We start from the raw sequence: 16,632 nt of genomic DNA, 5'->3' as shown, positions 1-16,632 counted from the left end.
GCAGTGCTGGCATCCCATATGGGTGCCAGTTCAAGTCCTGGCTACTCCACTTCTGATCCAGCTCTCTGCTATGGCCTGGGAAAGCAGGAGAAGATGGCCCAAGTCCTTGGCCCCTGCACCCACGTGGGAGATCCAGAAGAAGCTCCTGGCTCCTGACTTCAGATCAGGCAGCTCCAGCCATTGCAGCCAACTGGGGAGTGAATCAGTGGATGGAAGACCACCCCCCCAGCACCTTGCCTCTTCTGTGTGTAATGCTTTCAAATAAGTATTTTAAAAATGCCAAAAATAAATAAATAGAAGTGTTTGCTTAGAAACAGACAACTTAAGCATCCAGAGATAAAGGAAAGAAAAGGCTGTCACTGTAGTCTTCAATGGCGAGATGGGGCTTGAGAGTTACCTTTGAGGAGAATAATGGGCTAGACTTCGAGAGCAAACGGAACATTTAGAGAAAATATGGTGTATGCCTCTCCACTACAGAGAGGAAGCTGAAGTTCTGACAGGTGCGATGGTTTACTGTAAGGAGCAGGGGTGGTGAGGATTCCAGCCAAGGCTTCTTTTTCTCTTGGCTGGCACTCTTCCTTCCTCACCACTGCCTCTCTAGATCCATCACAGTTATCGTGGGGAATCTAAATCCCTACTGTCTGTGTGCTCCTGAACACGTGTGTGTGTGTGTGTGTGTGTGTGTGTGTGTGTGTGTGTGTGTGTCTGCAAGAGAGAAAGAGAGAGAGAGAGAGAGAGAGAAAGAGAGAGAGAGAGAGAGAGAACTGCCATTGTGTACCCTATTCATAACATCATCTCATGGCAAGAACAAGCACACAGTGCAATGCAATGTTTGGGCCCCTGCTACCCACATGGGATAGTGGTAAGAAGCTCCCATCACCTGGCTTCAGCCTGGCCCAGCCCTGGCTGTTATGGGCATCTGGGGAGTGAACCAGCAGATGGAAGCTCGTTCTCTATGTCTCTCCCCCTCTCTCTGTAACTCTTGACTTTCAAATAAAAATAAATCTTAAAAAAAATTTTTTTTGACATCATAGTTGACAGGATGCTGTGGTCATTACCTGCATACTTTTCTCTCACAGATTCATCCATGGACCAGAAACAATGATCATAAGCAAACACCTGTTAAAAAGGAACATTAGAGAATGTATTAAGAACAAAACCCTATTATTACTTATGTTACAATAATGTCCTAATGTTAACAGAATTATTCAAATTAATGAAATAAAAACAACTTGCTGTAATGCAGTGGAAATTAGGGTATTTATAGTCTTACACTAACAATAACCTATGGGCGATACACATCACTATTTTACATGGAAAACTATTCACAATGCTAAGTGGGAGGAAAAAGGCTATAAAACAGAACCTGTAATATGATTATACACACCCATATTTTATTTTTGCATGTTTAGATTAGTGATCTTTGTTTTCTACTTTATGATTTTACATATTTTCTGTACTTTTATAGAGAATAAAAAGATGCAGTTGGCCATTCATACTGTGGATTCTGCATCCACAGATTCAACTACTCACGATTGAAAATATTTGGGGAAAAAACCTGCATTTGTACTGAAATGTTCAGACTTTTTTTTACCACTATTCCCTAAATAATACAGTGTAATGACTATTGACAACACAGAATTTACACTGTTTTAAGCACTGTAAATAATCCAGAGATGATTTAAAGAATACAAGAGAATATGCAGAAGAAATCTGCAAATAGTAGGCCACTTTATAGGACTTGAGCATTTGAGGATTTTGGTATCCTCAGAGGTCCTGGAACCAATCTCTCATGCATACTGAGAGACAACTGTATTTTTAAATACTTTATTAAAGATGTTCACCACAGCAGGTTGAAAACAGCTATAAAACAGACTGTTTAAATTGTAGCGCATCCACATGTAATCTCTCATAGATTCAAGGGTACAGAGACATAATGACTAAAACTAACATGTTAATGAAAAAGTTTTAAAATTCTGATACCATATTTGTACAAAAAACTACATACATACAAAGTGGAAAAAAATACATACACATTAAAAATGATACTTCAGGACAAGTATTTGGCCTAACAGTTAAAATGCTGGTTAAGACTCCCAGATCCCATGGGGCTGGCACTGTGGCTCACTTGGCTAATCCTTCGCCTACGGCACCGGCATCCCATATGGGCGCCTGGTTCTAGTCCCGGCTGCTCCTCTTCCAGTCCAGCTCTCTGCTGTGGCCTGGGAGGGCAGTGGAGGATGGCCCAAGTGCTTGGGCCCTGCACCCGCATGGGAGACCAGAAAGAAGCACCTGGCTCCTGGCTTTGGATTGGCACAGCGCCGACAGTGGTGGCCATTTGGGGAGAGAACCAATGGAAGGAAGACCTTTCTCTCTGTCTCTCTCTCTCACTGTCTATAACTCTACCTGTCAAATAAAATAAATAAATAAATAAATAAAGACAGACTCCTAGATCCCATATCGAGGCTGCTGTTACGATGCAGCAGGTTAAATCACCACTTGCAACACTGGCATACCATATCTGAGTGCCAGTTCCAGTCCTGGCTGCTCTGCTTGTGATCCAGTTCCCGCTAACGTGCCTGGGAAGGCAGTGGAAAATGGTCCAGTACTTATGGTCTCTTATCACTCATGTGGGAGACGCAGATGGAGTTCTTGGCTCCTTTGGGCCAGCCTATCCCTGGTTGTTGTGGGCATCTGGGGAGTGAACCTGTGGCTATAAGACCTGTTTCTGTCTCATATAAACAAATAAATGATGTGGCTTTTCTCTAATGCTAACTTGTTGGCTCTTACAAATGATTTCTATTTGGATGTTTCACCTTATTACTACTGCATTTTTTCACTGTTTTTCTTATCTTTTTGGATTTCTAGTAGCATTATATTTACTTGTTTTTGTTTTGTAAGTTTTTGAGTACAACTGTTCTACATTTCATTGAGCTTGCCCACTCTGGGGGATGCTGCTACGCTTCACGGTGAAGGTTTTCCTTTAAATGTTAGTCTGCAGGGCACCTTAACTGGGAGTGTTTATGCCAGTTTTCACATGACTGCTGGTTTTTGCCTCTCCAGTGGCTCCCTTCAAATGCCTAATGTATGTGGTTATTTCCATCACTAAGGCCTTCACATTAACACAGATATTAGCTCAGTGCTGGTGGCCACTTTTTCAGCCTCCTAAAGCTTTCGTTCACAGAGAAGCCTCACTCAAATCAGCATTCACGTAGTGTGTGCCTAGATCCAGTCCTCAACCATCCATCAGGGCTCCCGCTGAGTCCCAGGTTTTCAATTCTGAGAACATTTCAACAACATAATTTTTACATCGAAGTAGCCATAAGTGATATATTTCATTGTTCAGCTTAATTCTTTACAGGTATCTTACATGTAGGATGATGGGACATACTGGTATTTCTCAAGAGTTGAACTTCAGTCACCTCTGAGCACCTTGACTCCAAAGCCAGTGAACACGCTGCTTCAGCCTAGCTTACTGCTGGTCCCTGAAGTTATACGTTGTTTTGAGTATGACAACATGACTTAAGTATTTTTAAATATTTCATCTGTCCCTGCTAGGAGTTAGCACAAGAATATTCCTGTGTGAACTCAGAAGGCTATCTGGACCATAGTATAGAACTTGATTTTATTAAGAAACAGAATTAGATAAAAATGGCAAATTAAGTATACATGCTGATATTCTCTTCCCACCCAAAATTAACTCAAAATGGGTGGGTGCAGGTGACAGGCAAAGGGCCCAAACAGGAGAAGGGAGGAAAGGAGGGAAGGAACGCTTTGAAAGCAAGATTGCTTGCCTGTCCCTGGCTCAGAATAGAGAAATTCCTGACAAACAGCTGGTGTGAAACAGAGGGTAAGGGCGGCTGCAGGGAGACCACCAGGCAAAATGCTGGAGGTGGCTGCAAGGAAACAAGAGTTCCAGCACCTCACAAGGCCAGCTACGGAGGCAGGAGTGGATTCCGACAGGAACAAAGACGGATACTTTGACCAGGTAAGGATCAGAACACCCAGGTCGTCTTAACAACAGCAGGCTGGGGAGGCAACTGCCCCTGCTTGGAGCACTAGTAGGGAGGCAGGGAAGAGAGGCAAAGCAGGAGCCCTAGGAGCCGGGAGCCCAGCAAGCCCCTGAGTTGCCCACTCCGCTCCAGTGAGGCGGTGTACACTGCCTACGGTTCACAGCTTTCCAAAGCCAACATGCGTCTATCAGTACTAGCAGCGACGATGTTAGGAATCCTCAGAGAGGAAGGGGAACAGATGAAGACTGAAGCTCAAAGAAGGTCCCAAAGGAATGTGTGTCAAAATGTCAGCTGGGGGCTCCTTTCCAAACTCCATTCGTCACCCACAGTGAGAATAATTACTGCAAGCTAAGATTAAAGAAATGTGATGCTCAAATTTCACCTCTTCTTATTTTATTTAATTCAGTTCTTAACAAGGCAAAGCAGAAACCATCTTGTTTCTTTTTCTGGGAATTTCAAAAGTCCCATCAGCGTATGTGTCTATCAGCAATCAGGTTGAGTGGCATTCCCGTTCCATTTAGTTTCGGTTCTTCTGTATTTTAGGGATTTCTTTAACAACTACATTTCTTTCTTTCTTTCTCTCTGTCTCTCTTTCTCTCTTTCTTTCTTTCTTTCTTTAAACAGGCAGAGTGGACAGTGAGAGAGAGAGAGACAGAGAGAAAGGTCTTCCTTTGCCGTTGGTTCACCCTCCAATGGCTGCCGCTGCTGGCACACTGTGGCCGGCGCACCACGCTGATCCGAAGGCAAGAGCCAGGTGCTTCTCCTGGTCTCCCATGGGGTGCAGGGCCCAAGCACTTGGGCCATCCTCCACTGCACTCCCAGGCCACAGCAGAGAGCTGGTCTGGAAGAGGGGCAACCGGGACAGAATCCAGCGCCCCAACCAGGACTAGAACCCGGTGTGCCGGTGCCGCTAGGCGGAGGATTAGCCTATTGAGCCGCGGCGCCGGCCTACTACATTTCTTATTGCCAATTCCATCAGAGAAGCTACCCCTAAAGTACCCATAGCAATGGTTAAAACCACTGGGCTAGGCCATGTTCGAAGGAAACGGGTAGTACAACAGTGGGAATCTCGCTGCTCACAAGTTGGGGAGCTGAGATCTTCAACCCAGCTGTTGAGCCAACTATCCAGCTCCGAAGTCCAAGCTCTGTGACACTAGGTTAGACTAGCACTACTCCAAGTACATGGAAAGTACAAAGCCGGGGGCTACGAAGCACTGGGTTCTCACCTACTAACAATACTAAACCGATCTGCGGACGTTTCAGCAATTTGGGGAATTACTACACATCTCCTCCAGCCAAAGATTTTCATACAGCAGGCAAGCCTTCTAAATAAATATTACTTTAAACTGTAAAACAAAACCTTTAACAGAGAATAACTGTACATTCATTGTAGCAAAATCAGACAACACAGAAGCATAAAGTGAAAAATCCAAGCTCTCTACTGCACCAAGCACACGTCTCCCTAGAAGTAAGCACCATGTGAAGATGTGGCATTTATCCTTCTGTATATTTTAGCTAACACAACATTTTCTCTAAACACCCAATCAAATAAGACACAGACAGTTTTTAAACAGTCATATGATGATTTCCTCACATCTTTAATACCATCTCCAGCCTCTGTTCTACACAAAGTACAAAAATGGAAGAAAAAAAAAGCACTTTTTACATTGAAAGTTTTACACAAAGAAGTTAGTGTCACATTCAATTAGTTTTCGGGAAAAAAAAGTCACTCGGAGTCTCAAACAGCCATGTCTACATATATTTTAGCAAAAATAATAGAGAATGAAATTACAATGCAACCACAGTGTCTAAACAAGAACAAAACCTCAAGAGTGTGGACAGAACTCAACTTCCTGGAAATTTCAAATAAATTCAGATACCGGTCAATTAAAAAAACACAGCACTTGTGCCAATTTCAGCACCCCTAACAATTCCCTGAGACAGAACTGACCCACTCCACCCACATTTCTCCAGAATCTGGGTTCAAATCTGAGATCAGGGCACATTCTCGGGAGGAAGCGTGGGCCGGCACGGGCTTCTGGCGGCCTGGGAGTGCATTCCCAGCTGTCTCGGGATGAGGCGGATGAGTCGGCCGGGCAGCTCTGACCACAGTTTGGGACTACCAGTTCTGCGCCAGTCCGTGGCACAAAAGGAATCTGTGTTTAGTTGCTAGGAGACTGGCCAGAATTGGTCAAAGTGCAAAGACAGCTTTTCCATAAACCTCCAGGCCCTCCTATGCCAACAACCATCTTCGGATTTGTGAGTAGGCTGACAGCTTGTGTTACTTTTACAAAACTGACAGAAAATACTTCCATCTTTTAGAAGAAAACTATCCATATTTCAACAATGTGCATGTCAGATCTTTACAAGTAGCATAGAATAAACCGAGTCTCTTACCTTCGGCTGGGCCCTGAGTTCCCAAAAGAGATGTCACCATTCACATGAAAGAAAAGGGAGAAGGGTTTTAAAAAGAAAAACAAAGTTAGTTTAGAAAATTCTTTTCAAAAGGTAAAATAAACATTATGAACATTTGCAACAAAACACAAATACTATCTTTGAAACCAAATAGTCACGTAAAGGATAAATTCATGTCATTAACTAGTTAAGTAGGGTACTAATTATAGAAAACTAACTTGTGTCTTTCTGGTGGAACAAAAACTATCTGAGCACTGGATAATTTCAAAAGTCCTAATAGTTCTGCTTTATTCATTTTACTCATCTTTATATATGTCTATTAATATTCCTTTAAAAAATTTTTATTTTATCATGTGATTTCACTTTAAGTAGTTTTCTGTCTTAGTGAAGCTGCAGTGTACTCTCTTAATCTGTACAGGCCAGCCCTTCTACAAAAAATGAATTGAGTTCTAAGAAAAAAGGTTAAACTAAAGGAACAACCGAGTTCTTGCCAGGGAGTTGCCACTTCCTGCGTTACTCACTGCTCACGACCCTGCGCTCACTCAGGCACTGCTCTCACCGTCCTCTCCCCGCCCCTGAAACTCCTGCAGATTTCATCTCTTCAAGGCACAGAAATTTAACTCAGTGTGCACATCCAGTACAATTCGGAGGTACTTCCAAACTTGGAGAAAAACAGGAAGTACCAAGAACTGCCAGAGACCTTCAATTCAAATTCGCCACTGTTAACTTTTCCAGGATTGCTTTCACTCTCCTGGCTCCTGCCCCACCTATCTTTATACCACACACACACACACACACACACGCACGCGTGTATTGCTTTTTCTCAACCATTTCATCGTACCTTGCAAACATGCCCCTTAAGCCCTAAACATTTCAGGATATAATTCCTAAAAGAAATGATGCTCACTTACATAATCACAGTGCAGTATCAAAACCAGACAATGGGAGAACAAAGGAGGAGCCAGCAACGTGGCACAGTGAATTCAGCTACCACCTATGATGCTGGCATCCCATAAGAGCAGCTGCTCCACTTCTCATCCAGCTCCCTGCTGATGGGCCTGAGAAGACAGCAGGAGATGGCCCAAGCGCTTGCACCCCTGTCCCTGGCTTTCTCCTGGCCCAGCCCCAGCTGTTAGAGCCATTTGGGGGGGAGTGAACCAGCAAATGGAAACCTCTCCTGCCGCTCATCCCTGTAACTCTGTCTTCAAAAAAAAAAAAAAAAAAAAAAGAAGAAGAAGAAGAAGAAGAAGAAAGGAAGAAGGACAAGGACAAGGACAAGAACAACAAAAGAGGAGCCAGTATTGTGGTGCAGCAGGTTAAACCACAGCCTGAAATGCTGGCATCCCATATTGGAGTATCCCTTCAAGTCCTGGCTGTTTCACTTCTGCTCCGGCTGCCTGCTAATGCACCCGGGAAGGCAGCTCAAGATGGTCCAAGTTGCTTGGGTCACCGACACCTACATGGGAGACCTTGATGGAGTTCTGAGGTTCTGGCTTTAGCCTGGCCCAGCCATTTGAAGTGAACCAGCAGAAAGAAGACATCTGTTTCTCCTCCCTCTCCCTCTGTCTACTTTTTGAATAAATAGATCTTTAAACCAAAAAAAAAAAAAAAAAAAGCAGCAGCAGCAAAGTACTTCAAAACCCAAGTGAAATAGTAACAATAATTGGTCCTTCTTTCTCAGAGGTTCAAAACTCCAATTTCAACCTAAAATTTTAAATGGTACTGGAAAATGCTCATCTTCTGGTCCCTCTGTCTCATGAGATTTTCTTCTAAAAGAAATTTTTTATTTGTATTGAATTATTTTAGATGAGGGCCGGTGTAGTGGCGCAGCAGGTTAGGCTGCTGTTCACAACACTGGCATCCCATATTGGAAACACCAGTTCAAGTTCCAGCTGCTCTGCTTCTGATCCAGCTCCCAGCTGATGTGCCTGCGAAGGCAGAGGAAGAGGGCCCAGGTGCTTGAGTCTCTGCCATCCAAGAGTCCCATGTGGGAGACCCAAATGGAGTTCCTGGTTCCTGGCTTCGCCTGGCCCAACCCTGGCTGTTGTGGCCATTTGGGGAGTGAACCAGTGGATGGAAGATCTGTCTCTCTGCCTTTTGAAAATGTAAGACTTTTTAAAAAATTATTTTGGGGGCCAGCATAGTGGTATAACAGGTAAAGCTGCCACCTGTGACACTGGCACCCCTTATGCGTGCTGGTTTGTATCTCAGCTGCTCCATTTTCAATCCAGCTCCCTGCTAATGTGCCTAGGGAAGTAGCAGAAGATGACTCAGGTGCTTGGGAGCCTGCACCCATGTGAGAGACCCAGATGAAGCTCTTGGCTTCGATCTGGCCCATCCCTGGCCATTACAGCCATCTGAGGAGTGAACCAGAGAACAGAAGATCTCCTTCATTCACTCCTCCTCTCTGCAACTCTGCCTTTAAATAAATAAATCTTTTTAAAAAATTATTTCAGGTAAGAACACTAAAATGCCTCAAAAAGTCTAGCAAATGAGTGATACCAATCTAATAGATTTTGGACTACTATGCAATGTGGATAACATGTGAGAAAATCATTTCTCTAGAATAAGATATGAAAACATATCCCTGGCAAAAAGACTCATGAAATCCTGATGGGGTTCCTGACACGCTGTCATCCTTTTATCCTTTCCAGGCAAAGCAGAGTCTCCTCAATGCAGAGAGTTTAGCTATAAACTCAGCAGGAGGTAGGAAGAGAGCGAGCATGCAGGAAATGCCCGCAGTTCCCAGGTACATGGCATGGTGGTTAATTCAGTTCTCACAATATGCTATCTTGCCAGATGCTGTTGTGATTCCAGCTTTAAGGCTCAGAAAAACTGAAGGAACTGCCCAACACAATGATAAACGGTCACAATCTGGGTTTCAAAACCAGGACTTCTCACTCCAAATCCCTGATCATTTCCCTCCCACACTGTCCAAAACAGCCTCGATGCAAGAACCTGAGTCACATGTTAACAAACACTCCTGCTAACAATATTTCCACATGCACTGATTTCCTCTGTCCTAATTATTAACCAAATAAGAAAAGTTACCACTTGGTGCTTATGCTGATGTATGTTCACTAATCACTGTGTTTATAAAAACTCCACTTCTAGGAGAAAGATAATATTTCAAGTTTAAGAATTTTTATTACAAAACCACAGCTCTTCCTAAGAAACCACCCACAAACACAAAGTTCAATAATATATGACACATAGCAGAAGAATTCAGGAGACTAACCTGAATTCGGATATCCTAATAAAATCAGAAACAAACCAAAGAATTAATTACTGAGCTAAGTTTCCAGCTAGGGATTCTGTTGGCCACAACAGTAAAACTCAAATAACCTGCACAGCCAGGGGACACTCACAGATGTAATTACAGCTCTGTACAGGAATAAATAAGTAAATTAGTTAAACAAAACCTTTTCAAAATGTAGCTGCAACTCAATACAGTCATGCCTCACTTGTCCCGAGAACCCACTTAGAAACCTCAGCCATCCACATCAGTGGAGATTCAAGAAGCAAAGAAAATCAGCTCCTGACTAACCAAGACACAACTCAAAGCACAAGTACTAAAGTCTTAATTTTTCAGCTGAGTTATTTTTTGTTATTGAAACTGTTGCTGATTAACTTCCCTTAAGAATACAAAGGCTTCGGCCGGCGCCATGGCTCACTTGGTTTACCCTCCACTTGAGGCGCCAGCATCCCATATGGGCGCCAGGTTCTAGTCCTGGTTGCTCCTCTTCCAGTCCAGCTCTCTGCTGTGGCCCGGGAAGGCAGTGGAGGATGGCCCAAGGGCTTGGGCCTCTGCACCCACATGGGAGACCAGGACGAAGCACCTAGCTCCTGGCTTCGGATCAGCAAAGCTCCAGCCATGGCGGCCATTTGGGGAGTGAACCAATGGAAGGAAGATCTTCGGAAGGAATACCTTTCTCTCTCTCTCTCTCTCTCTCTCTGTCAAATAAATTAAAAGAAAAATACAAAGGCTTACAAACAAAAACAAAAAACAGCATAAAGAATGCCTGTAAACCCTTCACCAAGCTCCCCCAAATGTTAACATCTTACACAACCACTCACACCATGATCAAAACCAGGAGGCAGGTTTCATGGCTCAGCAGGTCAAATTGCTGCCTGGGATGCCCACATCTCTTTTCATAGTTCTGATTGGAGTCCCAGCTACTCTGTGCTTCTAATCCAGCTTCCTGCTAATGCACCTGGGGGGCAGTGGGTGATGGTGCAAGTACTTGGGTTCCTGCCTTCTACATGAGACACCTAGATGGACTTCTGGGTTCCTGGTTTCGGCCTGGCTTAGCCCTGGCTGCTGTGGTCATTTAAATGGTAAGCTAGCAAATGGAGAATCTCAGTGTTGAACCCTCTCCCTGTGACTCTGCCTTTCAAATAAATATATTTTTTAAAGGGGGGGGGGTGGGAAATTATCCATCAACCATACATCTATCGAATAATCTACAGTCAACATTATCCTACCTTAGTCAACTGAATCCACAAATATTCTCCCTGCGGTGCAAGATGATATGTTGCATATAGTCGTCACGTCTCCTCCAATATGAGACATTTTGTGTCCCCTGACACTTGAAGAGTACTGGCCACTTATTTTATACAACGTCCCTCAACCCAGATTTGCCCAATGCCCTGTCTTCATGACTAGATTAAGGCAGTGCATTGTGGCAAGCATCACCTGGAAGTAATGCTCGCTTCCTCTCAGGGCGTCCTCCCAGCACTGGTCTCAGTGCTCATGGGGCTAATTCCCATCACTTGATTAGGGTGGTGTCCACCAGGATGCCCCACTACCACACTTCTGCTTTCTCTTGGTCATGAACAAGCATTTTGTAGAGAAGAGTCCCTAAAACTATGTGAACACCCTCTTCCTCGTCATATTTTTCTTTTAAAGAATTATTTTATTTATTTATTTATTTGGAAGTCAGAGTTACACAGAGAGGGGAGAGACAGAGAGATAGAGAGGTCGTCCATCCACTGATTCACTCCCCAACTGGCCGCAATGGCCAAAGCTGCACCAATCCGAAGCCAGGAGCCAGGAGCTTCTTCCAGGTCTCCCACATAGGTGCAGGGGCCCAAGGACTTGGGCCATCTTCTACTGCTTTCCCAGACTATAGCAGAGAGCTGGATAGGAAGTGGAGCAGCCGGGTCTCAAACTGGCACCCATATGGGATGCCGGCACTTCAGGCCAGGGCATTAACCCGCTGTGCCACAGTGCCGGCCCCCCTTGTCATATTTTTCACCCAGGAATTTAGGCATCCATGGATAATTCTTGCCTGTAACAATTACTGTCTCACAAATATAGACTGATCAGTTACTGGAGACACTGACAGCCTGAGTGGACCAATATGAAAAAAGGTGTTTTCTGGGAAAGAACAAGTGACAGGGCTTGCATATTTCAGGTAAGAACTGTTACCTGTGAATAAGCTACTCTAATACCCCTTTCAACTGTCCTAAGGGCTATGTGCTTCCTTTTCCCTTAAACAATAAACCACACTATAAAAATATATTCCTAACCTATAGAATGCCAAAATATGAAGAAGTTTAGTGAAGATTTTGTATAAGGTGATCATCTTTGGAAACTGGATTACTATTTCTAACCATAACAAAGAATAAAACAGATAATGGGTCCAAAATTAAACCACAAAGTATCATTTATGTGTAAAACATGTAACAATGTCCAGAGTGAAGACTTATAAATCAATTATCGCTGTCAACTACCAAAATCAAACATTAACCCAAGTATCATCACCTCTTTTAATTCTAAAGATTTATTGAGCTTGCTGAAATCTTTATGACTAGAAATACTTGGGATCTGTTTTAATAAGATCTCACTCTGGACAGCTTTATAACGGATGTACACATCACAAAGAGCTCATTCTGCCGCAGCCATACTACGTAATGATATTGTTGCTTTCTCGGACTTAGCTGGCAGTACCAGCAACCAAACAACAATCTGTGTGGTGATCATTATTTCATCTTTGTCACCCCTCCCCCAGCGTGCTTTCCACAAAAAAGGAAAAAGAGCTGATCTGACTAAAAATGGAAGCTTCTCAATCTTTGCTTATCCAGCCGACTCTCTGTATGAAACACAAATAGCATTCATTACAAGCCCCATTCACTGTTTCCTCAACATCTGGAAGATTCCCTTCAATTTTGAAGAATAAATTTTAATGGCATCACTGATAAAGAAGATTAGGTTTGAAGAACAGCACTCAATAGGTAAAGGAGTTTGAAAACTAGCCGTGAAAACATAAGTCAGAGAACTGAGGATAGGTAGCCTGAAGCCATGACTGCCCAGCTTGAGAGCCAAGAGGTCTCACACTTGCCAGGGAGAAGCAAACTTATCCCAGGCCTCTTCAGAGAGCTGCATTCAATAGGACCCACTGGATAAAGTTAACAGAAGTCGGACATCTCAAGTAATATAAGAAAAACCAGGGGAAGATGGCTTGTTGTAGGGGGTTAAGCTGTTGCTCTGGATGCCTGCATACCACAACAGAGTGCCGGTTCGAGTCCCAACTCCTCTGCTTCTTATCAAGTTTCCTGTTCATGTGCCTGAGAAAGCAGCAAACCACGGCCCAAGTGCTTGAGTGCATGCCACCCAAATGAAAGACCCAGATGGGGTTACAGGCTCCTGGCTCTAGTCTGGCCAAGTCCCAGCTGTTGTGGACATCTGAGGAGTGAACCAGCAGGTAGGTAGGTAGGTAGGAAGGAAGACAGATAGATATTTCATGTTTATGTGTGCGTGTTTGCATTGTGTCTCTCTCCCTTTCAAAATAAAAACTTTTCCAAATTCTCTTGAAAATTCAGAAGATCTGTTGTCTGACCATTTGACAACAATGGCTCCATCTGGGGCTACTGTCTCCTACCAGGCCCAGCAGGCAGGGGAGTTTCAAATTCCTGCTAGTGAGAGAGAAGGCAGAAAAGTATTTTCTTTTCTTCAGACCTAAAGAAAACATACACTCTCACAAATTCTCACCAATAAAGTGACCATTTCCAAATCCTAGCCCCAAGAATCTAAGAGATCTATCACAACTCTATGAGGGCTATACTAAGTCTCGGCCTACCCAACTGAATAATAACTCTGCTTTGAAGTTCCAATACATGCTCTTGGCTGCCAAATTCTAAACAAAGAATCCTAGACAAAACCGTCACTAGCAGCAATCATGTCATCAGAATTAGTAGCTATGAAACCAAGTTAAAGCCAGGGCTGTAGGGGCTGGTGTCGTGGTTTAGGGGGTTAAGCCACACCAGCATCCCACATGAGAACCGGTTCAAGTTCCAATTGTTCCACTTCCAATTTAGCTCTTTGCTAAAGTGCCTGGGAAAGCAGCAGAAGATGGCACAAGTACTTTGGCCGCTGCCACCCACATGGGAGACCTGACGGCTTCAGCCTGGCCTGGCCCTGACCACTGAAACCATTTAGAGAGTGAACCAGTAACCAATGGATAGAAGGTCTGTCTGTCTCTCTCTCTCTCTCTCTCTCTCTCTCTCTCTCTCTCTCTCTCTCTCCCCCCCCCCCCCAGTGTTCAAATAAAATGAATCTCTAACAACAACAACAAAAAGGTAGGGCAGTTGTCTGTACTATAAGCAAGAGTAGGTCTAAGACATAAGGTAGAAAGCCTAGGGGCTTCAAAGAAAAGGCAAAAGTACACGTGCACAGATTTCCATGGATGTTCAATAAATGTTAGCTATCATCTGTATTATGATTTTGCTTCATGAAGCAAGGTTTTCTGGGTCTTAAGTCAGCTAGCAGGCTGAGAAAAACTGAACTTTCACCACATTACTATAATTACTCCCCAAATACACTGCTTAGCAATGATTTCCTCAGCTTCCTTGAATGGAAATTTGATTTCCAAGTGTTTCCCAGCTACCTACTTCACTACTTAAAACAATAAACTCTTAGCTAACTAACTGAAGATTCCTGTGTTCATCCCTTTCCCGAGAGGTAGTTTTCACCCTGGAACTGTTTCTCAACCCTATCTCCCCCCTTTTTTTCCTTACAGCCATTTGCTCCACAAATATTCACTGAGTGTCTACCATGTGTCAGATACTAATCTAAGCCCCAGGGATACTGTCTTGTACAATCAGACAAAAAGCTTGGTCCGTAAGAGTTTAAATTCTGCTACAATGGAATGAGTGTAGTAAGTGCTATAGACAAAAATCAAGCAGGTGTGGTGACTGGGGTGTGCAATGTGAGAGGGGTTGACATTTTAAACATGGTGGGCAAGAAGCTTGGCTGAAAACTTCCACAGGGACCAACTGGACAAGAGGGTGTAGGCTAAATGGCTGGCAAACTAGCTCTCAAACCCCACTCAAGAGCCGCTTTCACTGCACTCCTTCAGTCCCTCTACTTCATGATTCCACAAGAGGGTCACTCTCTGAGTCCCCTCTCCAGGCAGGCTATGACAAAGCGTGACGTCTGCCCCACAGGCCCCTTACATTGCTTCTGCTGCTGTACAGCTAAACCATGAGAAGCAGCCCAACTCTGCGCAGGTAGCTAAACAGCAAGCATCAAGTCCACTCTGAACCAGCAGCTGCGGCACAGGAGAATCCAGGGTTCCCAGCTACAAGATCACAGATCCATCCTGCAGGAGCAGGGAAGTGGTGGCAGCGGCAGTCAGACCACCAAGGACCAAAGAAGGAATGGGAAGTGTAACTGAGACAGGGATAAGGGATGAGAGGGAGTAGAATCTAAAGTCACCTAAGTAAATGAAAGTTACCTCAAGTAAGATGGTAAAAGTTCACAGGAGTGTCAGTCATTGAGTCTGCCTTCTTTATAAGTGACCCTCATCAAGTAAATGACAAACAGCCTCCCAGAGAACATTCTAGTCCTGATCAACCTTTTTACTGCCAAAGGCCATCTGGGTATTTATAGCATCATCCATGGGCCATACACAATTATCAAGGTACAAATTGGCCTGCTGCAGATTTACGGGATTTCAAATCCTGCCCAATGCTGCCTTGACAGAACCAGACCAAATGATTTGGCAGGCCTTAAGGCCCACAGGCCAGACATTCCCCAACACTGCTCTACAAAGAGGGCTATTTACAGAGTCCCGCACTATGGTGCAGCAGGTTAAAGCTGCAGCCTGCAGTGCCGGCATACCATATGGGAGCCGGTTCAAGTCCTGGCTGCTCCACTTCTGATCCAGCTCTCTGCTATGGCCTGGGAAAGTAGTGGAAGATGGCCAAGTCTTTGGGCCCCTGCATCTGCGTGAGAGACCCAGAAGAAGCTCCTGGCCTCAGATCAGCTCAGCTCTGGCAGTTGCAGTCATTTGGGGAGTGAACCAACAGATGGATGACCTCTCTCTCTCGCCCTCCCTCTGGATCTACTTCTCTCTGTAACTATCTTTCAAATAAATAAAAAATAAAATAAAATAAAATAAAAAAACAGAAAAAAAAGAAGACTACTTACAATAGCTAAGACGTGCAATCAACCCAGATGTCCCTCAACTGATGACTGGATAAAGAAATTGTGGTATATATACACAATGGACTACTACTCAGCCATAAAAATGAATGAAATCCTATCTCTTGCAACAAGTGATGCAAGGATGCAAGTGAAACAAGCCAATCCCCAGAAGACAATTATCATGTTTTCTGATATATAGTAATTTTTTTAATTTATTTGAGAGGCAAAGTTACAGAGAGAGGGAAATACAGAGAGAAAGGTCTTCCATCTGCTGGTGTACTCCCCAAACAGCTACGATGGCCGGAGCTGAGCCAATTGGAAGCCAGGAGCTTCTTCCGGGTCTCCCACATGGGTGTAGGGGCCCAGGGATTTAGAGCATCTTCCACTGCTTTCCCAGGCACATTAGCAGGGAGCTGGATTGAAAGTGGAGCAGCCAGGACTCCAACAGCACCTATATAGGATGCCGGCACCACAGGCAGAGACTTAGCCCACTACACTAGTGCCAGCCCCATGTGGTGGTCAATTTAAAACACACAAAAAAAGCTTAAGAATCAAATTGACATCTTAGGACTATTATTTTAAAGCCCTTGTCTATATTTCTGCGCAACAGTGGTCTTTCTCCTTTTTACTTGTTGAACATTATGCTTAGCAGTGCATTAAACCTATGACTATAAAGTAAATTCAAAGAATGTTATTGCAAAAATAAAAGGAAGGAAGAAAGGAAGGGGGATTGAGGGAAAGAAGGAGGGAGTAATGGTTACCTTCTTACAACTG

General features: G+C 43.9%; 1 protein-coding gene across 2 annotated transcripts in view; it reads right to left on the bottom strand.

Annotated features, from left to right (window-relative positions):
- The window catches only part of KIF13B (kinesin family member 13B), a 216,976-nt gene that overhangs the window by 127,894 nt on the left and 72,450 nt on the right, over positions 1-16,632 (bottom strand). For both annotated transcript variants that reach the window (XM_051842522.2, XM_051842523.2), the window contains exons 3-4: positions 6,411-6,423; positions 1,059-1,119 (exon numbers count right to left, since the gene is read on the bottom strand). In XM_051842522.2, coding sequence (XP_051698482.2) covers positions 1,059-1,119; positions 6,411-6,423 — 74 coding nt within the window. The remainder of the gene's footprint in view (positions 1-1,058; positions 1,120-6,410; positions 6,424-16,632) is intronic.

The sequence above is a fragment of the Oryctolagus cuniculus genome, chromosome 2, assembly GCF_964237555.1.
Source record: "Oryctolagus cuniculus chromosome 2, mOryCun1.1, whole genome shotgun sequence".
NCBI classification, from domain to species: Eukaryota; Metazoa; Chordata; class Mammalia; order Lagomorpha; family Leporidae; genus Oryctolagus; species Oryctolagus cuniculus.
Note: the sequence above shows the minus strand (reverse complement) of the source record. Positions and strands in the feature narration are given on the sequence as shown.